This window comes from Odocoileus virginianus, chromosome 26 (assembly GCF_023699985.2).
Source record: "Odocoileus virginianus isolate 20LAN1187 ecotype Illinois chromosome 26, Ovbor_1.2, whole genome shotgun sequence".
NCBI classification, from domain to species: domain Eukaryota; kingdom Metazoa; phylum Chordata; class Mammalia; order Artiodactyla; family Cervidae; genus Odocoileus; species Odocoileus virginianus.
Window position 1 is genome coordinate 5199001 of NC_069699.1, and position 26695 is coordinate 5225695.

The 26695-nt window shown below is 43.9% G+C and overlaps 1 protein-coding gene across 1 annotated transcript; it reads right to left on the reverse strand.

Annotated features, from left to right (window-relative positions):
* Window positions 1-5606: 5606 nt before the first annotated feature.
* On the reverse strand, window positions 5607-25715 carry CMTM6 (CKLF like MARVEL transmembrane domain containing 6). The gene is made up of 4 exons (XM_020892125.2): window positions 25512-25715; window positions 15601-15777; window positions 8665-8763; window positions 5607-6119 (listed from the first exon to the last, which is right to left on the reverse strand). The coding sequence occupies exons 1-4, from the start codon at window positions 25644-25646 to the stop codon at window positions 5985-5987; spliced, it is 546 nt and encodes a 181-aa protein (XP_020747784.1). The 5' UTR covers window positions 25647-25715; the 3' UTR covers window positions 5607-5984.
* Window positions 25716-26695: the final 980 nt, after the last annotated feature.

Sequence of the window (26695 nt, forward strand, 5' to 3'; positions counted from 1 at the left end):
TTGTATAACTTGTAGTAGTTGAATGTGTGGGTGGTTTGGACTGGATTTAGTTCAGGGTGTTTGTGACTCATGCATTCTCCTGGGTGTGAGCTAGGTGCTCCGTCTAAGCTGTACCTTGATTTCTCCAAGCAGCTTTCCTGGTGGCTCAGCTGGTAAAGAATCCACCGCAAGGGGGACCTGGGCTCGATCCCTGGATTGGCAAGATCCCCTAGGGAAGGGAAATACTACCCACCCCAGAATTCTGGCCTGGAGAATTCCGTGGACTGTATAGTCCATGGGGTCACAAAGAGTTGGAGACGACTGAGCGACTTTCACTACCTTATTACGACTTGTTTCCTCTCAGTTAAGTGGTTTACAGGTTAATGTGATACTTGAAAAGGGTGATGGGCAGTGTGTGCGTGTTTCATGGCCTGATTCAATTAAACACTGAATTCTGAATTTACTGCTAAATTGTTTGGTTTTCATGAGTCATAGGAAATAAGTTCTTAAAATAGAAAATGTAGCCCATTTCTCCTCATCCCATAACTTACACATCTGACCCAGTGTTTTTATGTATTCTGAGTATGCTTACTGCAGTTCATTTTTAGGGTTTTGCTGAAGATGGCAGTGTATGGACTGGGTTAGCAAGCGCTGATGAGGTTTGCCTGTGTTTATTGATTATAGAACAGATTTCTTTACGTGTATAAAGCTCTGCTAAGTCCTAAGTGTAAAGCTATTGCTAGTAGTATTCTGGTGAATAATTTTGTTATTGTGACTATGTGGGTTTAGGCTTGGTGTAGTGGGGTATCTAATACTAGTTTGGGTTTCAGCTGTCCTGTACTCAGGAAACATTAAAGTCACTTTCAGTTTATCTCTGCTATGGCTTTTTAAGGCTTAGAACTTGTTTGTTGTGGTTATTCTGTAACACTTTACACTGGTGTTTTCTATTAACTTGGATTACTTGTATGATGACAGTGGCTGACAGGAAATTTACCAACGCTAGATAAACTTACTCAGACTTCATTTATGACTTAATTTTGATTACTGCTGTTTCCCTTGGGGGTGTGAGTAAGCCAGGCATTGTGAGCTACTATTTTCATGTGCTTGATACTGGCTCCTTTTAATCTTTATGATGTTTGCATGAACAATTTTATTAAAAACAAACAGGCTGGGAGCAAACCCATGTTAATGGAATTCAGTGCCTGCCTTTTAAGTATTTTAGCTACATTAACAGGTGAGTTTGTATATTTTATGTAATAACGTAGCTTATGTATGGTTGATCTATATAATTTATGTTGAATTGAGTGCTGATTTTTTAACTTATTTTGGTAAAAGATACACTCCTTATATAGACAGACACCTCCCTAGATCTAAGTAATTCATTGATACGTTTAGGGTTACTTTCTAGGTCTGTTTTCCTTTGAGCATGGAAATGTTTGTTAAACAGATCCACTAACAAACTGTGTATTTGTATTTTTTGCCTTGTTTTGGGGGTTTGGCATGATGTCATAGGCACACAGAGCACAGCATTTAGTGGGGGTGGTAAGGGCAGTTTGTTTCGCGGGTTACTTACTGTTTAATGCATACATACGTGTACACGTCCACAGGGAATGTAAACTAAAATGAGGCTGTTTCAGTGCCAGACTGGCCGCAATAAATCGTCTGAGATTAAATGCAAGACAAGAGGGAGGAACCCAGCATACACACTGCCAATGAGAATATAATCCAACTGGTTCCACCACCTTGCAGACCCATTTGGAAGTATTTAGCTATGTTGAAATTGCATATACCCCCTGACCCAACAATTTCATTTCTATAAATACACACCCAACACATGTGCACAAGATGTTCAAGTATGTTTATTTGGTGCCACAGCTGGTTGAAATCAAGAATCTAAAATTTTTCTATCAACAGAGAAATGATAAGTAAATGTGGCATATACATTCAATGAAATACCAAGTGGCAAAAAATAAACCAACTAGAGTTACATATATGAGATAAATTTGAAAATACTATTGACTGGAAAAAAGCAAACTGCACATGTTATACACTGTGGATACATCTGTACATATAGTACAGACAAGAAAAACAGAAAGGATGTCCAGCAAATTCAGGACAGTTTACCTTTGGAAAAGGAAAGAGTAAGATTAGAGGTGGTGGTACTTAAAAGGATAACTTCATTTTCTCTTTAAACAGGGGCCCTTAAAGCAAATGATGGCAAAATGTTATGACCTACCAGAGCTGGGTGATATCTACCACAGGCATTATCCTATACTTTCAGTGCTTGACAGATTTCAAAAATTAAAAGTAGCCAGGGGCTTCCCTGGCAGTCCAGTGGTTAAAGTGATCGTGTTTCCACGCCAGGGGCACAGGTTCCCTCTCTGGCTGGGGAACTAAGGTCCCGCATGCTGCGTGGTGCAGCCAAACCCAGTAACCAGACGGCGTGGTATCAGGGAGAGACTACTGCTGCCCACCGTTTGTTAAACCAGTTTCCTGTGGTACACATTGTTTGTAGAATTGTAATTTAGTATGAGTTTGTATGATTGTAATTTTCTATTTTACACTGTTGTCGGTTAGACAGGCCTCCCCCAGTTTCTTAAACGGGAGGACAGACACTGCTGACCCCTAACCCGTGGTCCCTTCTCTTGCTAACAGAACCAGTTTTGTTTAGCTATCAGAAGGCTACATGCTTCGCAGGGTATTCACAACCTAAGGGGAGGGATCTTGATGACTTGAAGCCAGTCACAGCAATTCTGTTCTCCATGTTAATAACTGATTTGGAAATAGGCATTTAACGGCTCCCAGTAAGACACGTAGGTGAAATCTACCAAGGGGCTTGGGTGAAAAACCTTGGAGAGACACGGACATTGTTGTACAAGCAGATGATGCCTGGAGATGTCAGCACTGTGGTACACCACAGAGGGTCAACCCAGAGGACAAAGAGGACAGGCAGGAAAGCGGACAGAGCCTGGCTCCCTGGTTACACTCCTGAGCCACTGAATTTATCACCTGTGGAACTGAGCCACCCAGACTTCTTGTGAAATAAATTTTCCTTAGTGTTGTGTGTTAGGGCTTTCCCTGGTGGCTCCGCTGGTAAAGAGTCTGCCTGCAATGTGGGAGACCTGGGTTCGGTCCCTGGGTTGGGACGATCCCCTGGAGAAGGGAAAGGATACCCACTCCAGTATCCTGGCCTGGAGAATTCCATGGACTATACAGTCCATGGTGACAGGGTCGCCAAGAGTCGGACACTTTCTGAGCAACTTTCACTTTCTAAGTGTTTTAAGACCCACCTTAGTTAGATGTTCTGCTCCTCATAGTTGATTGTATATTGATAAAATCATGCTCTTTATCAAAACACAGATGTCTGAAGAATGTACACATTCCAGCGAGTTCATGACAACTATAAAGATCTTGTTATTCTCATACGTCTGGAGGCAGGAATTTTGCAAACTACACAAATAGCTGTAGCTTTACCAGAACCACCCTAGTTTTGCTTCACTTTCTCAGTCACTGAACAGCCTGAACGAGAATGAGCCTGTTTTGGGGACTGTTACCCATACTAGGAAATGTGACTGAGTCCAAATTTGCTGCTTTGGAAGTATTTGAAGGCCTTTAGTTCACAACATTCTTCTGTAACTCTTCACACATGGTTCCCTAAAGATGTTTGAATGTGTATTCTCACTTTCCAACAAGAGGGAGAGCCCATGGGCAGACGTTTTTCCTGCCCATGCCCCACGCCCTGGCAGATCCAAAGTCCAGTATTCTCACCCACGTTGTAAAGCCAACTCCTAGAAGTCTGGGCAACACTTTCATTTAAACACTATGCTTCTGTAATAAACGACTACAAAGGTATGAACAATAAAGTGGATTTATTTTAAAAGACTACAAAATTTGACACAGAGACAACATAAGGCCCACAGGAATTATTAAATATAAAAATGATTGGCTATAAACAATGTAAAAATACCTTCCCCGGCCCCCATACAGAACATAATTTAAGTATAGCAGTTATAAATCTCTGTACTGTATGTCCTTTTCCCTTTTAAAAGAACCGTTCTCAAAGGTCTGCTTATGTAACAGTGGCTTTGGTCTCACGTTCTCCTTGAAATTTTTATTGACCACAAGGATCTTTTTACTCCTAACTCCTACCATAGCAGATGGAGGCTAATTAGTCGTGGGTCCTGTTTAAAAAAAAAAAAACCGTGAAGAAAGGTTCTAGGATGCCCTGAAATACCAGTGAAGGTCGTATCTTTGGGTGGCCGGCCAGGAGCTCCCCTCTGCACCAATGAAACGAGTGAAGTGAAACCTGGGGACAAGGAGCACTTCCGCTGAGCACCGGCCTGCTGGGGCCATTCCCTCAGCCAACGGTGTGGGGACCCCGAGCGGGCACCCCAAGGGGGCCCAGGCGGTCTGCTGGGCGGAGACGATACTTCAAAGGACAGCGGAGCCTGCCAACCAGCCTGTGGTAATCTCTGAACCCAGGGTAGACCTAAGCCCCCTCTCCTCCCTTACTTAGCACACCCTGCGAACACACACACACATCCTTGGCTGGTTCCATGACCTGAGCAGGCAGTGGTGACGTTGCCACTAGCAACCAAACTGACACCAACAGATGAGGTTCTGCATCAGGAAGGCAGCAGAGGTTGTGTTTGGGCATCTGTGTCTGAAACCAATCCATGACACAGTGGCAGGTGAGAGAGGAGAGGAGGATGGGCCATTAACCTATCTCACTGGAAACACAAGTCCACTCTGGAGTCTTGAGTGAAAACTCTTAACGGGAGGACAAGAAAGGTCTAGCCTGTGAAGCACTTGGTTAGAAAGCTGCTGTTATAAAAAGACCTCCTTTAAGAACAGTCTCATTCAAAGTGCCCTGGCTGGCTCTAAGACAGCTGAACTGGGCACTCCCTTTCTTAAGGTCTCCTCTGAAGAGAAACTAGGGCAATGTCTGTGTGGGAACAAGAACCCTAAGATCTGCTATGAATCGACAGGCCCGGGAATCTGGAGAAGCTGGCCTCAAGGCAGCCAGAGCCCCAGGCCCACCGCTGCAGGTACTGAAGCAGCACCTGGTCCATCCTGCTAAGGAGACAGAGCGGGGAAGCTCTCAAATAGAAAATCGGAGGTTGAGGTTTTAAAATAAGATGGGCTCCAAAAAAACACTGAACAGAAGCTGAATTTCAGGAGAAATAATCGTGTGGCAAAAAGGAATGAACCATTTTCTGTCTCATAGTATGAACTCATCTCCAGACACGAGTGGTGAAGGCCTGCTTTACAATTGCTTTCAACTGCACTGTGCAAGATGGATCTGATCTTTGGTCCTTAGTTAGGGTAGCAGTTTCTTCCATTTTTCTATGTGTACTTTTACATGGGGTTGCTGACACTGTTGTTTTTATAACATGTAAAATATCAGCATCTCCCATACATTTTCTATTAGGCTATAAAAGGTCTCAGAGTTAGTAATTATATCCTAAAATGTTCCAGTATAATTTTTAAGGCAGAGTGAGATATGGCAAAAGCCTGGGTTTTACATGTGTAAGGAAAAAACCTAGACCAACATTTAAAATAATGATCTCTTAAATACACATTAAACTGTATCTAGTCATCAAAAAGCAAAGTCACAGCTAAGCAAATTAAAAGTGAAACCATTTATAAATGGATGAACTTCATCACGCTGTTTATACAGCTATAAAGCATAATTTGAAAGCTAACCCTAGTAACAATGATGGAATAATTTATCATCAGTTGAGCTATGTGATTTAAAGGAACAGCTGCTCTTACCTCCAAACAAAAACAAAACTTCATCTGACACAAGTTTCAACTGTTATAAAAAAAATTTTTTTAAAGCCCTCTGGCCTTATTTATGGTGACTGATGCACAGTCCAATCAATACTGATCAAACTGCCGTCCTGCCTTGCTCTCCAAAAATCAGCGGTTTAACAAGGACCCAGGGTCTACAGAAGCTGCTGCACCCCGCGGCGGCAACCTTGCACACCCATCCCCTCAAGTCTCTAAGCATTCAAAGGTTCGGTGTACTCTCTCCTCACGACGGCGTCCCCTTTTCTCTGCTGTGGCTCCTTACATTTTTCACGGAGCATAAAGGAGAAGTCAGTCAGGTATGCAAGACTTGCTAGAAATCCAAACACCTGAAGAGGGAAAGGGGACAAAGACTTCATGAGGAATTGTGGAGTATACTCTCATTTCCTGCTTGACTCTGGACCCATTTTACATAGCAAGACAACTCAATTTACTTTTATACGCATGGTCTGTAGCCCACCAGGCTCCTCTGTCCATGGATTTCCCAGGCAAGGACACTGGAGCAGATTGCCATTTCCTTCTCCAGGGACTCTTCCTGACCCAGGAATCGAACCCACGTCTCTCGAGTCTCCTGCATTAGCAGGCACGTTCTTTACCACTAGTGCCACCTGGGAAGCCCCATTCTTAAGTTAAAAAAAAATTTCAGAATAATGCCCATTAGTCAAAGTCTCCCAAAATATCAATGTCCTGTCTTGGGGTGTGTGTGTGTGCAGTGCTAATCTGTGAAGCTAAGGTTAATAATGAAAACCAAGTCCTACTACATGCTGTAAAACAAGACTGTCAGCATGGTTAAGACTGCCACACAGATGAAAAGAGCAGGTAACCGCGCCTGGGCAACAATGAAAAGTTATTCACAGCAAAACATTCTACAGTGAAGATACTTTCCAATTACCTAAGAACTATTTTCCAGTTCACTGTCACACTGTAATGACACAGCAACGGGATGCCACTACCTACTTCCTCTTCCTTAAGTCACTTCCTCATTGCGCACGTCTAATATCTGATCAAACATTCTGAGAATTCTGTCGAGAGACAGAAGAACAGTTCAAATTTAGCTTCCTCACTGACAAGCCCTTTAAGACAGGGGCCAAAAGAGTGCTCAGCAGAAAGGGAAAATCGCGGAGCACTAGGGCTCCAGCCCCACACCTTAATAGCTGGTGGTCGTTTGCCGCAGGCTCTCGCCCCAGCACCGGCCCTCCATCCTGCCGCATTTCACAGGAAAGCAAACTGAACTTCCTCGTTCACCGGAGTGTGCCCAACACATCCAGCCAAGGTGGAACGATCAATTCCACCCCTCAAAAACCCAAGTCCCTTTTCCCCTCTGGAGTCTTTATTTGGCTTGATGGCATCTGTCCCCTTATTTGGCTGGCAAATATATTCCATACTTTAAAGGCCAGACCAGATGTCACCTTGTCTGTGACGACTACCTCAGAGAGCTCTGGTCTATACAGGATCCCCTCTGCATATCACCCAATGATCTTCTAGCTTTTTTGCTCACATCAGAATTTTTTTTTTTTAAATAGACTCCCTCACTCATTTGAATCTATATAATTTTCATACTTAAATAGCTGTAAGAGGTAATTAAGCATATTATAAGTACTGAGCTTTTAAACCACCACTCTTAAAACATATTCAATGAAACTGAATACGGTAACATTCTAACACACCACCTAATTAAAACACACAACTAAGCTTTTAAATATCTGGGAATTTGAGGACATGCTCCTTCCCACCCTCCATAAACTGAACATTTCCTCAACTTTATTTCACTTTTCACTTCCTCCACAGGATTTTTATAGTAATACACTTTTATACTAGAAATTACTGCTTCACCTTATCATATTCTGCAACAAAAATGACTATAAACTAAAATTAACCGTATAATCCCTGGCTAAATACTTGATGCATTTTAGCAATAAAGGTTCAGCATTAATTTTATTTCCATTTTGTTTTTACATGTTTAAGTACTAAGATGTTGTGTTCATGTAAGTAGGTAGATAATATTACAGCCAACCAATTCTCTGAATGCCTTTTGAGTTGTTCTAAGCAGTTTGAATGATCTATATGCTGATGTTTCCATTAATTACAACTGCAGTTTTGTTATGAACAAAGCATTAATTGGAAATCGGCTGACTAGTGAGAAGACTTCTTAACTAATTGTTAATTGTTCATATTCACAGCACTGGCCCTGATTAAATCCACGATCTTTGATCTGCAATTCAAAAAGCTACAAAAACTCAAAAGTTTCATGATTTACTTGGCTCAAAACTGACACAAGATAAAACTATTTAGTCTTTACCCATCTCTTTTACTGTGAATATTCAGAATAATATTAATATGCAGAAACATTAACGTTGGATAACAAGGTGCTGCTCAGACTGTCCAAAGGTGTGTCAGACAGTGTATGTACAGTTATTGCCTTTCTAAAATCCAGAATTTTCTGAATTCTAAAAAACATTGGCCCCTCAACAATTTCTGATAAAAAAACGTTTACTTATCTCTCCCTTCTATTAGACTGAGCTTTGGGGTCATACCTCTGCTATCCCCTACACTTAAAACAGCACCTGATATGTAAGTGTGCTTTTGTTGAACTGAAAAGAGGAGAAATTTTAAGATAATCAGTCAATCCTACCACTTCCATTAGCAATAATGTTCATAGGCAGAGTAAGTGGATTTTTGTTAACTCAAATTCTAAAGACAGGTTCTAGGTTTTTAAGGCTATCATATTTATTTGCTTTTAGGTCCTCTATTGAAAATAACACTAAAAAAAATAAGTTAGACAAACGACTCTCCCTTATTGTATAATCTGCTAAGTACTTTCCAAATGCTGTCTTTTTAAGCAAACAAAAACAAGCAAAGGTAAAGGGTACTTACAATTGCTGCAATTTCGGTTATGGTATTGTCATGTGTCAAAGCGAAAATGATGGATGCCACCAGGAGTACCAGTCCTGTGCCCAGAGTAATAAAGAAATCCTACACACGCATGAACAGAGGGGTACAGACAACAGCGTTAGGCTGGTTGAAAACAAGTGTGTTCTACTTTTTAACTTTTAAAAAACAGTGACTTCTTTTTTCTTTACTCAGACTTACATATTTCAACTAACTTTTCAATAAGCTTGGTATTTCATAAATACCCTGTAAAGGAACACCTTATAAATATGTACAGGCTGTATTCAGAATACAGCAGAAAATAATCTTTTAATAAAAATAGTTCTCCATTATCACCTGTATGTGGAATCTAAGAACTAAAATCAATGTGTGTAACTTTGAAACAGACCCACAGATGCAGAGAAACTAGTGGTGACAGGGGGACCAACTATCTTGTTTAAAATAAGCAACAAGATGTAAGTACTGTATGGCACAGGAAAATTAGCCATTATTTTCTAACTGTCTTTAAATGGAGTATAATCTATAAAAATACTGAATTGCTGGGTTTTACATCTGAAAGTAATATAAAATCAACTATATACTATTACAAGTAAATAAGATGAAACACACATGCATTTATGTTTATCTTTTTCTTTAAGACATAAAGATCAAAGCCATAAGATGAAACACCATCTTACTTCCAGCAAAAAAAAAAAAGGCATTTTTCTTTCCTTTTCAGGTAACCCATGCTAGGATGGCCTCTCTGAGTACTTTGTTGCTTTTAAAGTACTTTGGACAAGAGACTCAAAAGGACTATCCATCATTAACTCGATAAAGTTAGACTAACAGTCTGTTTTTCAGACACTTGAGCTTTGTTGTATAGCCTGTTTTTCACTGTGCCCACCAGGTCACCCAGCACAAGCTTGCATTAACAGGATGAGATTGTCTACCATGTGAGAGAACCCACAGCTCATCGGAAGGCAGCTTGCAGCACTGGACTGGCTTCCTGGTTTCCAAGAGCACTCTCGGGCGTCACCTCATGAGGCGTGCTCTCAGAGGCTGACTGCAAACAGTGCTTGACACACAGATTTGATTCAGAGGAGAAACTGGAACCATGAGTCACTCCAAAGGGTTTTAAATCTGGTATTTCTTGAGTTTTCTCAAATACATTCTCCACTAAACCTACTATCAATAAAACTACCCAAAACAGAATTCACTATTTTGTTAGTTCAACATTTATAAAAACCACTTGATTTTTCTCTTTGCTTCTAAAAGAGGTGTTTTTCTGCAGTTTTTCTTTTTTTCTATTCCTTTGAATTATTATTTCAAACATGTTACTTACAGAACTATTAATATTTGGAGTACACATGAAGTATTTAAACAAGACAGTCATTTTGAGACAGGATGTAGTATTCAGTAACGTGGGTTCTAGAGCTAGACTACCTGAGTTCACATACCAGTAATATTCCTTCCTGGCGGCATGACTGAATTAGTTACCTATGGAGTGTGTGCTTGTGTTTCCCCATCTGCAAAATGAGTAGTAACAATATTGTATTCATAGGTGATTCTATAGATAAGAGTTCTTTAATCCAAGAAAACTCTCAGACTAGTGCCAGATACATAATAAATATTTCATAAACACTGGCTATTGTTATTCTTGATTAATGTAATGGGACAGAAAAGATTCTCTCTTCAAAAAGATCACTGTTCCACCCTAGACACCACAACCACTATACACTCAAAACGTTTTCTCAAAAAGAAAACCTTACACAAACCAATTTTAAGTATGTTAGAAAGCAGACGGTAACTTTTAAATCAAAGAAACATGACTTCCTTACAATGTTGGTTGAAAAGTAGAATATACAAATATGTTTAAAACTTTCTATAAGACCCAAAAGAAATATTGTAAGATATTTTACAAAAACTATTTTAAGATGAAGTGACTAAATTTTTTTTAATCAGTATTTTAAAATCAGTATTTACTCATAACTTTTTAAATGTTGGGAGTTTGATGTAATAAAGTGTTCTACCTTTTGCTTATTTTGACCATAAAAGTAGAAAATACTTTATATTGTTTCTCGTCCAAAAGATCAATGTTCTTAAGCACAACCAACCATTTCTGGGGCTTCCCTGGTGGTCCAGTGGGTAAGAGCCTGCCGGCCCCAGGGCAGCGTAGCCTATGCGCCCGGAGTCCGTGCTCCCGCCGAAGTCACCGCACTGAGACCCGAGCGCCGTGATCAGCCAGCGGCCCGCCTGTCGCAGCCAGAGGAGGCCGGCGGGCAGCGACGAAGACCCAGTGCCGCCAGGGAGTAAACAGGGTTTTAAAAGAACTAAACGCTTCTGAAATACTTTCATGGAAAGTAATGCTGTTTGGCTGTTGGACGAGAAACGCATGAATGTGGTCATCAGAGGCTTCATGGATTTGATTCAGACTCTACCTGATTTTCAAAGTTATTTAATTGTTCAATATCAACTTTTTGTTGCTTCATTTTTCAACCTTAAAAGAATCATTATGTATATGTACTTTTTTATTGACGTATGACTGATTTATCCTTTTGTGTTCAGGTGTAATACAAAGTGATTCAGTTATTTTTTCAGATTATATCCACTAGAATTGACTGTAAGGTACTGAGTGCTGTTCCCAGTGCTGCGCAGTAAGTCCTTACCGCTCCTCTTTTACGGGCAGTTTCTTGAGCCCACATCCCTAATGTGCCCCTCCTCTCTTCCTCACCTCTGTGGCAACCACAGGCTCGCTTTCTCTGTTTTGTAAGTATATATTCTTTTGTATTTTTAAGAATCCACATGTAAGTGATATCATGTAGTATCTGTCTTTCTCTGACATAGTATAATATTCTCTAGGTCCAGTAACATGTTACTGCAAATGGCAATATTTCATGCTAAAAAGAATTATTTTAACAGACAGTATCCAATCAAAATGGTGGGACAGAAGGACATGGAACTTGCTTGCACCCACAAATACATGAAAAATGCATCGACAAATGGAACAATTCTCACAGCACACCTATTGAACACCAGCAGAAGGCCTCAAACCCCTGAAAGGATAGGAATGATCTTCAAGTGACAGGCAGGATGAAAGGGCAAAAAAAAAAAGCAGCAGAAAGGACCTGTACCCCTGGGAGGAGCTGGAAAAAGGAAAGGTTCTCAGAGTGTGGGAGGCCGCCTCCCTGGCCAGGAGATGAGCCAGCACGGACAGGGAGCTGCAGAAGAGTGCGCGGCCAGGTGCAGAGGAGCCAAACTCGCACACGCGGTCCAGGCGGCCACCCTGCGCGCCCCGGGCCCGGGGAAACACGTCCAGGCGGAGGCGGGGTGCAGGCCTGCGGACAGGACTGCTGTCGGCTGCACGGAGACGGCCCGAAGGGGCCAGCGTGCACTCTAGCCACAACCTCAGGGGCTCCTGCCTTGGCAGGTGCCGGGGAACAAACGACAGCAGGCTGTCCGTGCACAGAGCTGAACCCCAGCCGGACCCAGGGGCCAAGCGGCTTAGGAGCAGGACCGCGGTCTCTGCCCATGGCTCCGGGAGCCGCCAGCGTCCATCTCTGCTGGCAGCTGTGTAAACCCAGCACCCACAGAACGTCCCGCGGCTGACAGATGCAGCCTGAGCAGCTGGGGGCTTCCCGGACACGTGCACACAGGGCCAGGGCCTGAGCCCCTCCGGGGGCACCACTCCTGTGGTGCTGGGCTGGTGGCCTTGTGAACACCAGGCCAGAAGGACCCCGGGGCCAACTGATGGCCGTGCCAAGGCTTCGATGGGGCGAGGGCAGAGCTGACCACAGCACAGCTGAGCTTCCTAACAGGTGCCAGCTGAGCAGACTCACCTGAGAACCGCTCTGAGGAAGACTCAGTGGGGACGCTCCCGTCCCCCGACCTTGCAGCACAACTCAGAAGCACATCCGGGAACTTCTACTCAACAGCGAGGGCACACACCTGGCCCCCGACAGGCCAGTGACCACCCGAGCAAGGAGGCCCCGCCCGAAGCCCACCGCACATGCTGGTCACGCCAGTCACACCTCCTGGCATGGGCAGAACGGCGAGCAGATGCTGAGCAAAGCCGGGGCAGGCGTCCGCGCTGAAAGCAGCCCCCGCCCCCAACAGCGGTCGACAGGGCCACACAAGGGTGCTTCCACGTAAAAACAGCCCTCCAAAACCACAGCAGATAACTGCTTCTCCTAAATGCATACAGCAAGGGAAATACAAGTAAAATGAGGAAGCAGAGGAACCACCCTCAATTAGAAGATCAAGTGAAATCCCCTCAAAGAACAAACAACAAAACAGACCTCTTCAGTCGAATACATGGCAAATTCAAAAAGGAGATAATGAAACAGTGAAGAAACTGAGGACTACTGATAGAAATGCAGATTACTATGAAAAGGAACTAGAAACTAAAAAAGGAACCAAGAAAAATTAGTGAATTCATTTCTTGAGATGAAAGTTGAGCTAAAAGTAGTGAATAATGGAATGAAAAATGCAGAACAATTAAGTGACCTGGAAGATAGAATAATGGAAATCACCCAATCAGAACAGCGGACATAAAACCAAATTAAAAAAAAAAATGAAAGCAATATGAGAGACCTATGGGATAACAAAGTGTGCCAATCTGTGCACAAGTAGAATTCAAAAAAGGGAAGAAAGAGAAAAGGGGACTGAAAATGCATTTGAATAAATTATGGCTGAAAATATCCCAAATCTAAAGAAGGAAACAGATATCCAGGTACAGGAAGCAGAGAAGAGTCCCAACCAAGGTAAACCCAAACAGACCTACACCAAGACATACTTCTCTACAGAAACTCTGCAGGCCAGAAAGGAATGGCAAGATACATTCAAAGTCCTGAAAGGGAAAAATCCGAAACCCGAGATACTCTATTGAAACAAAGAATTTCCCAAACAACTAAAAACTAGAACAATACAGCAATACTAAACCCATCCTAAGGAAAATACTGAAAGGTCATCTGTAAACGTAAACAAATTTTAAGCATCTACAGGAAAGAGAAAATCATGATCTGAAAGTAAATTACTTAGGTAAGCTAGTATACAGATTAAAAAATCAAAAATTTCTGTGAAGTGGGAGGTTGGGATTGACATATGTACACTATTGATACTCTGTATAAACAGATAGCCAGTGAGCACCTCTGTACAGTATGCAGTGCTCTCTGGAGACCTGAGCTGGAAGAAAATCCACAAACAAGGGGCTGAATGCGTACATGTAGCCGACTCACTGTGCTGAGCAGCAGGAGCGCTGTAAGGCGACTGTGCCCCAATGAAAACTGAAACACAGCCGCATACAGATCACTGAAACGGAGCAGGGAGGCGAGAGGTGAACCCTGACACAAATGGGTGTAGCCACAACGTGCAACAGTATGGAGGCGCCTCAAAAACTACGAACAGAGTTGCCACAAAATCCTGCAATCCCACTCCTAGGCATAAACCCAGACAAAACTGTCATTTGAAAGGACACACACACCCCAGAGTACACAGCGTCACTATTGTTGCCAAGACATGGAGACAACCTAAAATGTCCATCAACAGATGAACAGGCCAAGAAGATGTGTGTGTGTGTACATTTATATACACACAACGAAATGTGACCCCATAAAGAGAATGAAATTACACAATTTGCTGCAAAATAAATGGATTAATCTTACTAAGTCAAGTAAGTCAGAAAGAGAAGGACAAATACCTTATCACTTACAGGTGAAATCTAAAATATGGCCACAAATGAACCTACCTATGCAAGAGACTCCAGACACAGAACAGATGGGTAGCTGCCCCGGGGGAGCAGGGTGGGGGAGGGATGGATTGGGAGTGTGGGTGAGCAGAGGCAAACTGCTATATACGGGATGGGTGAACAAGGTCCTTCTGCGTAGCACAGGGAACTAGATCCAGTATCCTGTGATAAACCACAGTGGAAAAGAATAGGAAAAAGAACTGTGCGTCTATGTGTGTGACTGAATCACTTCACTTTGGGGCAGAAATTAACACTAAGTCAACTATACTTCAATAGAACTTTTAAAATGCAAAAAAAAGGTAATAGTTCTTATGTTACAAAAGGGTATAAAGAAAAAAGTAAATCTTAGGTATATTATCAATATAGGACCCAAAGCTTGCTTCTCATTAAAACAATAATAAAATCCTAACTGGTTTATATTTATCCTATTATCTGGTTTTTAATAGTTAAAACTTACTCTATTTTTTATCTTTCTCCTCAAAACTGTGAATTTCATAAATCAACCCTGCTAGTTACAGTTCCTCATAAACCACTCTTGAGAACCTGAATCCTACTGAAGTAAACCGTTCGATTTTTTCTTTCTTAAATGCAGTAACTCTGTAAATTAGCTCATCTGTCATCTCACAAAAACTGACGGTCAGACTTAGTCTTTAGAAAGTTATACATCTCTTAATTTTGTGAATATAAAATTGCCCCCTCTACTTTTATTAAAAGGGTTAACTTCTAAATAATGAATTTAACAAATACCTTCTAAATTCACTTAGAGCCAACTTTCTTTCATAATAAAACCAAAACAAAATAGGTAGAATTACATGCTGTTTTGCTTAAAGCTCCAAACCCTATCACATCAGTTCATCACTCCATCTTATGTTCAGCACAGTGCGGAACTCCAAAAACCCACACTCTGAAATGTGAGAAATCAAAAATGATAAAATTCCTAGTTTTTAAAAAATACCCAATCTGAATCAGATTAAACCACCAATACCAGTAAACTACTGCCAGTGTCTCACCAATTTCTCCCTCCCCCAACCATCCCATTTGGCAGGGAAAAGCAGGCTGCTTGGAAGCAGACCTGAAACAATGGAGGATGTCTCTTCCTGTTAGGGTTGTGAAAGCACCATTACCGTGAATAATACAACTGCACAAGGTCCAAAAACATCTACCTTCTTGTCCCAGGGATTATGTTTTCTCATGCTTACCGATGACTTGACTTTCGCGGGATCGACTCGGTCGTACACCGGCGTGCAGTACACGATCAGTATAAGCAGACTCAGCAGGAAGGCGCTGCAGCTGACGAACTCAAAGAAGTAGAGTCCCCCACACAAGGTGCACTGCGAGACCACCTCCTCACAGATGAAGGCCAGGAGAGACAGCACCTAGGAGAGAAACAACATCGGCTTAACTTGTTCAGGGAGACCTACAGAATTCAGAGAATACCATCTGTTCACCCAAACATTTGTCGAGTGGAGACTTGGCAAACAAGATGAGTCAGTGAACCCCATCTATGGACACAGAGCTCGGTCCAGTTGCCCTGAAGGGAATACAAGCACACAGAAAACAGTTACTATGAAAAGGTAGTTACTATGTCAGAACAGAGACATGCAGGAACTGTCCCAAGAGCACACGGGACAGGCACTCAACCCAGGTCAGGAGAGGCTTCCCACAGGAGCGCCGAGACCAGGAGGGCTGCAGTCAGCCTGGGGCTGGGAGGGAAGGGACAGGGGCACAGGAGACCTGGAGATGACAGCGCGCGGCACCGGCCCGCCCCAGCCACACACAGGCCCACGACCCCCTGACCGCGACAGGGGGCTGGGCCCTGTCCAGGTGGAGGGGAGGGGGTGCCACAGAGAGGGCAACGTGACAGCGGGGTTACGCAGGGGACTCTCCAAGTGCCTCCGGGGGCATCCCTGGCGGTCCAGGGCTAAGAATCTGCCCGCCGATGCAGACGCACAGGTTCAACCCCTGGTCCGGGAAGACTCCACATGCTGCGGAGTAGCTATAAGCCCATGTGCCACAACTACTGCTGCGGCTAGGGCCCACGCTCTGCAACAAGAGGAGCCGCCGCAAAGAGCAGTGATGCCCCGAGGCCAGAGCAGCTCCCGCTCGCTCTACCGAGAGCGCACCACACCCAGCGAGGAAGACCCGCGCAGTCAAAAGTAAGTGTGTGAATAAACAGACGACTCCTTTTCCTGGTGTAAGGACTCTAAATTTTAAGGGTTTTTAAGGCAAAGGGTGACATGATCAGGCTTATGTTTTAGTGGTTCTTTCTAGCTACAAGACAGCGAAGGGATGAGGAAAAGGGCAAAACGGGGGGTAGCCATCCAGTCGAGAAGCTGGTGCCAGAAATGAAGGGAAAGATAAACAGGGTAGTTGTAATGGACGAAAGTCAAACCCCTGATGATGGAGGAGAAGCCCTGAGCTGACAGGATGAATACAGACAGAAGAGGAAACAAGATAACACATATGTGCTTAAACACTTTAACACAGAAAGGCACATTTATTCATTCACCAGTCTCTGCAAGTGGGCCTGTTCTTTGCGAGTGCGCCTGGCTGGAATTCCCCTTCGTGTCTGCTTCATTAATCACCTCCATCATTTGTGACTGCCACTTCTAAACTGATGTTATTTCAAGCGGAACAAGATCTGGGACACTCGAGAAGCAGCATGCTGACTCTTTCTAGAATCAGACTAGTCTTTACTAGCCTTTCACAGTTGCCACACTCTTAATTCCACAGCAAGTATTAACTTATTTTTTGGTCTTTCTAAAGCATCCCATTTATTTTCATAGAAGCAATTCCTTTTCACATTCAATCTCAGTCTTGCAGTATTTAACTGGCCAATGCATTTGCGGTGAATGGAGGACAGCTGTATGGCTAATTCGACAACTCAATTAAATGCAGGTGGGTTTTAACAGAGCTCCCACTGTTGTGTGATGAGGTACTCACACACTGATGCCTCACTGCAGAAAAAAGAGTCTGCTTTTTAAGAGGCAAGAGTGCTGGGAAGAGGATAAATTCATTTTAAACATGCTGTAAATGAGAGTTCTATGGAGGAGTTAGGTGCTGCCTAAGGCAAAAGGATATATGGGTCTGGAGCTCGGGGGACGCATCTGAGGTGGAGCCAACACATGGGAGATCACCCAGAGTTGGGAATGCTGGCCCATGGCAGAACTGTGATGAGCCTCAAGACTGGGGGGCTCGACAGAGGGGGCTGCTGGTGCTGATTCAGTTGCTCAGTCATGTCCGACTCTTGGGACCCCGTGGACTGCAGCCTGCCAGGCTCCTCCATCCATGGGATTCTCCAGGCAAGAGTACTGGGGTGGGTTGCCATTTCCTTCATCAAGGGATCTTCTTGATCCAGGGATTGAACCTGCGTCTCCTCCACTGCAGGCAGATTCTTTACAGCCTGAGTCAGCAGGGAAGCCCCAAAGACAGGAGGAGATATGAGCATAGAACAGTTAGGAGCAGCAGCCCAAAGGGTAGCAAATCAAGAAAAAGGGTTTCTATGCAGAGCAAGTTATCAGAAGTGCTGACTGCGGACTTCCCTAGTGGTCTAGTGGTCGAGACTCCGTGCTTCCAATGCAGGGGGCGTGGGTTTGATCCCTGAGGTCAGGGCACTGAGATCCCAGGCCTGCTGTGTGGCGCAGCCAAACACAGAACCAGCACCAAGAGTGCTGAATGCTCCTCAGAGGTCAGGTAAGAACGGAACCGAAACGCTATGAGAGCCTGAGTTACAGGGCTGCCGACGGCCCCGACAGGGCCCCCTCAGCGAGCTCTGCGAGGACAGCCCACGCTCCAGCGCTGTCCACGGGCAGAGGGCTGAGGCCGGGCAACAGACGGCCCAGTCACCAAGTGCAGCTCCACGTGGCCAGGTGGAGGGCAGTGGTGGATGAGCTCAAAGGGAAAGGCATTTCAAGACAGAGAACTGAGCGTCTTTAAGTGCTTAGAAGCCTGTGAGATGTCTAGATCGGAAGAAGAGAGGATCTCTAAAAGCAGGACTCAGGGCTCAAGGCGTGGGGCTAATGCTGCTCTACAAACAGAAAGGAAGAGGGAGCAGAGATTCACCTGGGCAGTCTGTGTGGGTTTTGTGGAGGCTGAGGGAATTTCCTTCTGAGCACTGAAACCTGATGGCTGATGAAATGACTGATGACCCAAGTCAAAGCTTACTGGGAAACGTCATCTTATTCAATTCAGGCCAGCAGGTGCCACCAGATACACGAATGGCAGTAACACTGCTACCAGAATCAACGGTGAAATTTCAGAATAGCTTTATCCTACAAAACATTTTCATTAAAGCAGAGGTCCTTGATACAGCCTTTCTGGAAAATGGTTTAGCAATTTCTTTAAAAACTAAGCAGGCAACTGCCATATGACCCAGGAACTGCATTCCTACAATCTGCTCGTTTCTTGGTCCAGAAAATGAAAATGTACATTCCTGCAAAAACTGATACATTAATGTTCTCAACATTTTATTCATCAGAGTCCCAAACTCTGAACACTCCAGGTGTCCTTCAATGGTTAAGCAAACTGTGGTATCCATACCATGGAATACTACTCTTAGCAATAAAAAGAAACGATATATGCAACAATCTGATGAATCCCCAAAGAATTCTATAAAGTGAAAACAATCCAATCTCAAAAGGTTACATACCGCATGACTGCATTCACAGAATAACACAGCTTTCCAAGATGGAGAACTAATCAGTGGTGGCCAGGACACGGGGGCGCTACACAGTAACGGAGCAGCTCTGGGTCTCGGCTGTGGTGATGATCAAGGAAGCTACACTCCATACAACAGCACAGAGGTACACGAACACACACACGTCCAATGCAAAGGACCTCCCTTCACGTGTTTCTTTGCAAGTTCCTGTGATACCATGATTATTTTAAACAAGTTTAAAAACAAATCTAAATTAGCATTGAAGCCTCTAAGGGATTTCCCCCCTCCTACTGGCCATACAAAATGCACATGTGCCCACAACAGAAAAGAAAACACGTAAAGATGAAAACTGATCCTATTTTGCTGTGATTTCCTGTAAGTTAATGAGGCATAAAACAGTCCAGAAGATCCCAAACAATTTCCTCACATCAGACAGATGTTAGGTGAGGCGTTCCCAGTCATGGCACCACAGACAAAGCAACACACCTAGACAAGCCCCAGAAAGTCACTGTGCAAGGACTTCCTCTCCTGTCATTACAGGGGCTTCAACGTCGAGAGTGTAGTAAGTGCCCAATGTCTAAAACGCCATTTCTTTTGTTCTCTGCTATGTTAAATCTTACCTGAATGTTAGGAGTTTCTCTACAAGAAATCTTCAGGATATATCTAAGTTGTATGAAAGTAACTGTGAGAAGATATGAGCCTAGCACTCACTGAGATCGGAGAACAGCAGCTCTTGAACCGTTCTTGTTACAAGAAGGAGATTATCGGGAACACTCATCAGTGTCCCTAAGACAATAAAATCCTATCTACAGTAGATACAGACCACTTATCTACTCTCCCCAAGAAAAGTGCAGGAACCAGCTGGGCCAGAACCTATCAGAGACAAGTCATTATAAGACCTCTTCCAAACTCCTCAAAGGAGGCATTCTTAACGACCTTAAACCTTAGGGCTCTATCAGGAGGCGGGTTCAGCATGGACATCCAAGAGAAGGAAGGGGTACTATGTCAAGCTTGGATGTTTACTAGTTCCTATTCCCAGTTAAAGGCCAAGAAATTAGCACTATAAGTTACATTCGGTATGAAAACTCCTGACTCCCCATCTCTGTTAATACTAAGCTTCCTTTAAAATCTCCCACAGCTCTATGTGCTTCCTGGTGGCTTAGTAGTCAAGAATCTGCCTGCAATGAAGATGTTGGTTCGATCCCTGGGTGGGGAAGATCCCCTGGAGGAGGGCATGGCAACCCACCACAGTATTGTTGCCTGGAGAATCCCACGGACAGAGGAGCCTGACGGGGTACAGGCCATGAGGTCGCAGAGTCAGACACGACGGAGCGACTTAACTGCAAGGGCAAGAGCCGCTCTGTATGGTCTCCACACAAGACAAGGGGACACTTCACAGTCTATACAAGTGTCACGTCGGTACACACGAAACCAACAGGTCAGTTACATCTCAAGTCCAAATTTTAACCTGTGTTGAGCATTATGTATCCAACATTGTAGTATGTGTAGGAACATGTAATAACAGAGCAATAAGACCTATGTATGGACTCCCTTGTAGCTCAGCTGGTAAACAATCCGCCTGCAATGCGGGAGGCATGGCTTAGAAGATCCCCTGGAGAAGGGAAAGGCTACCCACTCCACTATTCTGGCCTGGAGAATTCCATGAACTGTATATAGTCCATGGGGTCACAAAGAGTTGGACACGACTGAGCAACTTTCACTTTTAAAACCTATGTATAAGGAAAAAAAATAAGAAAACAATAATTTTATATCTCATACTTGAGCATTTGGTATAAATTCAGGAAAATGTTCAGATCCACCTGGATTAATAGTAGCCACAGAAGGATGTGTGAAAAGAAAGACCCAGGATCAGGACAGGCAGAGGGCACTCCGGGTGTGGCACAAAAGGAACAGAATCAGACCAGTAAGGATTTGCAGGGCAGCCAAGAGGGTAACAAGGCAACTGACCCAACTGGATGGGGAGGGATGAGGTAAATGATTAAGGAGTTGAGTGTGGTTATATGATGATCCTGCCAGAGTGGATGGACTTTCAGATGCAGGAACTGCCTGTCTGGTTTTGTTGGTTAGCAGACAGGAGGGGTGGAGCGCTGGGAGAGCCTGAAGAACATCACAGCCCGAGCGGAGGAGGGACCAGGGCAACTGGCAGCAGAAGAGCAAGGCACTGAAGTTGAACATGTCTCAGGGAAACGCGTTAAAAAGCAAGTAAACACACTCCACACTGTTAATCCAACATGAGGCAGCAGAGTGTGTTGATGAGGCCTGAAGTGTGACTTGTTTTAATCTCATATATATATATAATGTATATATTTATGTTTATATTTGTTTCTAAGTAGACACTTTTTTGTATTAAAGAAGAAAAAGTGAAAGTAAGGGAAGAACTTCAAGAAATGTGTGGTCACCAGCATTAAATACCTAAGTGGCTGAAGACAGGAAAAGCGACAAGGTCACTGAACGAGGTAAGGATATGATGGTGAGCGCAACCCCCAAGTTCAGAGGTTCCGTGACTACTTTCTGGTAAACAGTCTTGCTCTCAACAGCATGAAAGCATCACACTGAATGCTGCTGGCTGATTATTAGGCTAAGCACCTCACAGGGTACACATGCCCAGTATGGCTTCTTCTAATGATGTAAAATTGTATTAAACGTAACTAAGGGCATTACTGACCTGCTAAAAGTTGGCAGGGCCCTTGGAGAACAGGGCCCCCCACCCTTCTGTTCGCAGCTGAGGTACTCAAACCTCTGACAGACTTAACTCACAAGTTAGCCACATACCCGACTCCCACTCTGTACTCTTTTCCCCCTAAAGCACTGTTTATTAAGCTCATCTTTCGACTGGATGTGTTTGTGTAGGATCTCCCTGTCATCTGGGTTTTTGAAGTTACGACCAGAGGTCTGCGCATTTCCCTTTTTGCTGTTAAGTCATACATTAAAACCACCATGCTAGAGTCAACACATTTGGGAAGTCTTAGTGACTAAAGATGCACTTACCGTTCTGGTGACTTCAGCATTCAGAGAATGACTCCTCTGTCTCTCCATTTCAGTTTCACTACCCTTTCTGAAACTTCAGTCTTCCCTAAAATTAGCAGTCACCACGCTAAACACCAATTCTCCATCACTGAACAGTCTACCGCCAAAAAATTTCTCATAAAAGAACTTTTTAATGTTTGCATTAATTGTAAGGCTCCATATACATAATTCTTTTATTCTGTGAATTATTAAACTCACTTTAAAAACCTTGTAGTGATATGTAAGGTTCAAGTAAACAAATGTGTCAGCCTGTAGTCAGGCTAAGCCTCCCGTGCATTCAGCAAACATTTACTCACAAAGATTCAAAGATTTGCAGACATTATGGATCTTCTTCAAGGTAAAAACAGAGCACTTCAATTTAGTATGTATCAATTTTCACATTTAAGTCATGAAAAGAGCACCAAGATAAGCTAAAGGGCTTCTAAGTGATTTGTTTCTTGGCACTTACAAAATAACTAGAATAGTTATTGTGAATAACTATTCACAATCTAATACATTTAAATCACTGGTGAATTCTAAACCAAACTGCTTACCTGAAGTCATTATAATCATAGTACTATGCAGCCTTCAGGACATTCAGCTGGTCCGATAAACACAATGCTTGTTTGTGACAGAGACTATATCATACATAGTTAGATCACCACACCAGTTTACTAGCAAGGAATTTGGCTGCCAAAAAGGTCAATTCTCCTCGTAAAACCAAACCAAACAAACAAAAAACGTGCCTCAAAAAATAACAGTAACAACAAAAACCTCACAAAGTACCTGCATAAGGACCAACCTAGGGATAAGATAAACTACCAAAGTGATTGCATGGACTGAGAACTGCAACGCCGCCTTACGGCACCTTCTCCGCTGAGTCTCCCGTTTCCTCTTCAGCTCTGCAAGGGTGGACGGACAAGCCTCTGACAAAACTGACGTCACACGTGAACGACAGACACAGCCCTCTAACTCCCAGAGTATGTAACTCAAGAGCCAGTCATGCCGTTTTCTCTCTAGCCGCCCCTTCCGTTTGCAGGTGCCGCTCTCTACCCCCGGTGTTCGGATCTGTTCTGGCACACACATCCTGCAGAGCCTCAGACTGTAAAAACCTTAAGGCAGGAAAGAACCTCAGAGGAGACCCAATTCCGCCTCCTAGGACTCTATGAATTTCCTAAGTACACAGTGTCTGGTTTGTTAAATTTCAGAATAAGACATTTCTCTTTTGGGATTTTTGAGAATCTGGTGTGATTTATGGGTCTAGAATAATGAACACAGAAATGCACTGTATTTTGAGTAAAATGATCTTGGGCTTGCAGGTCCCTTGTTAAAGTACCTCGTCTTTTTTGATTATGGGTTTCTCCACTCCAATTATTCCTTCTTGTAGCTCGCCAACTCTTTTTAATTAAAAAATAATTTATCTAAAGAAAACAACCTAAAGGCAGAGTTTGAGTTGAGGCAAAGACTTTGTCTGTTGCCCCTGGCTGGCTGAATTTTCATTTACTCCATATAAAACTTTCTTGGGACTTTCTGGATAAATCTATTGTTGTGAAGAGGTAAGACATTAAAACCGACAAAGTAGGAACAAAAAGACAACCATCAGAATGAAAGGCAATACTGAAGAAATATTTTTCTAAATCTATGTTAAAGAAAATGTAATATTATAAAATTCCCTGTAAACAAGGGGATTCTCTGACGGTCCAGGGATTAGAACTCCGAGCTTTCACTGCCGAGGACAAGGGTTCAGGAAAGATGCTGAAAGCCGCAAGGTGAGGCCAAAACAAAGTGAAAAGGCTGGGACAGGTTCACCATAAACCAACAAATGGATTTCAAGAAGAGACATTAATTTTCATTCTTTTGCTCTTTCTCCTTATGGGTGATGGAGAACAAGCAGAAATAGTCTAACAATCCCCGCCAGGCAAACTCATTCTCCCCCTTCTCTCCAAGTAAAAAGTCTACCATCCAAACTTATGGCTGCATTCTATTCAGAAGATATGGAACTAGTTTATTAAACTATAAATAAGGCAATCAGAAACTTTATATTTGCCAGTTCTCATTGGAAAGAAAAAAACAAGGCAACTGAAAAGAGATTTAATGGGCAACAGACCAATACTGACAATGTCTTTTGAACAGCAAGAGTGCTTCGAATGAATATTACGTCTTTCCTGTTCCAAATAATTCTTCTACTTATATAAAACCATTTTAGCTCTAAGGCAGAGAAACACAGCTGACATCCAAAAGTCATGCAAGAGCTTAGGACAGGAAGAGCAGAAGGAAGCCCTTCTTGGGTAGGAGGATCCGCTTATGCAGAACAAAGGCAGGAGGGGGCTGAGGACACTGTAGGAATAGAAAGGCTGCCAGCATGCAGTTAAAGGGAGACACAGCCCGACCCTCCTGGGCCATACTGTCACTTGCTTCCAAGTGACTTCCCAGCTATTCCCAGAAGTGATCATTTGGGGGGGCTAAAAAGCTATGTTAGGGTTTTTTTTTTTTTTTTGCAATTTTTATTTTCAATGAAAGTAGGTCATCTGAGTTCTAAGAACGTAAGTTCTGGTTATCTGACTTCTAAGAACTTAAGATCTTCCAAAAAAACCAACTGGCTGTTTTCATTGGGGATGATTCAAAAACCAAATCAACCCATAAACATTCTAAACAGTCTGATTTTTCCTCTTGCAGAAAATGTTACTCATCGTTCATTAAAACAGAAGGAGCTCAATGTGCATGTGATCTGAATGAAAATTTAAATTTCAAAGATGGTTTGATATTTTCACTAGTAGATTTAAGGTCCTAACCAACGCCTAAAGCAAATTGAAACTCAGTGCCCAAGAGAATGCCCTCGGCCTGCTTCCCTTCACACAACTCACACAAAAAGCTGTCCTTCTGACTTTGTATTTGGTACACACACTGCTCACTTAGAAAGAATTCTTTTCCAGTTAGTATTAAGAGACAACTTACTAGACACATCTCTCTCTACGCCTTGCGTAGTATCGGAACACTCTGGCCAACAAATGTAACTGCCCCCTTGGGTTCACACCAGGAAAACCGCAAGAACAAGAGAAAGATAAAAAAGCATTTTGTAGTCCAAATACGGACACTTTGGGAGATAATGCAGGGTAACAAGGAGAAGAGCCAAAGGTCACTACACAGGAGCAGGAAACGGGTAGGCTGCTGGCTTGGGTCTCCTACGCATTTCCTGCGCCCGCCCAAAACGCTGGATGGTCCCAGAACACCCGGGCGGGCGGGCGCGGGTTGGGGGCCGACCCTCGAGGGACCCGGGAGGAGGGAGTGCCGGCAGACTCCCCGCGTGGGAACGGCCCCTCCGCGGGCGGAGAGGGAAGGAACTGGGGATGTGGAAACTGCCGCGTCTTAGCAGCAGGCAGAGCGCCGCTCGCTGCCTCCTCTCGCCCGCCCCGGCCGCGGACTCACCAGCTCCAGCAGTTTGAGTCGCCGGAACCCCGTGAGCCGGCTCAGGGTAAAGTAGGCGGCGAGGCCGCTCCGGGGGCCTCTGCCAGGGCCCGGGTGCGCCTCGGTGGTGGCTCTGTAGACCTCCCCGTTCTCCATCGCCCAGAGCCCGGGAACGCAAGGCCGCGGCTGGTGCCCCCGACTCCACTGACTCGGCGGGCTAGGCCGTCACTTCCTGGGCCTCCGCCCCACTTCCGGCAGACTCCGCCCAGGCCCCGCCCAGGCCCCGCCCCCTGCCGCGAGGCCTTACCTCTCTTCTCGTAAAGATCTTGGGGAAGACTGGGAAACATGAACAGCAAGTGCAAAGGTCCTGGGGACCGCAAACGTCTCGGCTCCCTCTGGAATGGCTGCTGTGGCCAGGTTGAGCAAGGGAGAAAAAGAGGAGGTGAGGCTGGAGAGGCAGGCAGAAGCCAGACAATGTAGGGGCCTTGCAGAGCCAGGGAAAAAATGAATTTCATTTTCAACGTTACTGGTTACCTCAAAGGTCTTTCAGGATTGCTCCCTCCTGCGTCGCTGAATTCCTTTCAGGCTTACGTGTCAAAACTGATGCTATAGTCCCATATGTTAACTTTGTGTGAACTTAACCTCATCAAGGAAGGTAATCATAATTTAGCAACCAAAGCTGATCAATTCACATGCCAGGCACACGTACTTTCTCCACAACAATATAACATAGGTACTGTCATTACATTAATTTTACAGATGAGAAAACTGAAGTTGGAACCCAGCCCTCCCAGGTACAAAAGCCTCCCTTCTTGAACCATGTCCCCCATTTCTTGTTTTTAGAAAAAGGCTTTAAGTCTCCTAGGCCTTCCCTGAGTTCCAAAGAGCAGATTCAAGCAATTACTAATTAAGGAAGTGAGAAATGTAGAAACAAAAGCAGTCAAGACAACAACAGTTCAAGGATTAAACAGTCCTAGTTCTTCCTCAGGCAATACCTGCCCGTAACAATCTTACCACGGATCTTGAAGTTGTTCTGCAGGAAGAACTAAGACCCCTGCACAGGTGGAGGGTGGTGGCTACAGGCTGACCACCAACACACAGACCCCAGACTGGCTGGAACCAGACAGCTGATGAAGATTCCTGAAATGCCTTACCTCTCCACCAGCCAACCAGAAAAAAGTTATGCCTTCTACATTCTCACCCCA

Excerpts from the sequence above, each read along its gene's own strand:
- CMTM6 (XM_020892125.2), bottom strand. The coding sequence starts at position 25,646 with ATGGAGAACGGGGAGGTCTACAGAGCCACCACCGAGGCGCACCCGGGC. Across the intron at positions 15,778-25,511 it reads GACTCAAACTGCTGGAGCTG|GTGCTGTCTCTCCTGGCCTT; the intron begins GTGAGTCCGCGG and ends TTTCTCTCCTAG. Across the intron at positions 6,120-8,664 it reads TAACCGAAATTGCAGCAATT|GTGTTTGGATTTCTAGCAAG; the intron begins GTAAGTACCCTT and ends TTCCCTCTTCAG.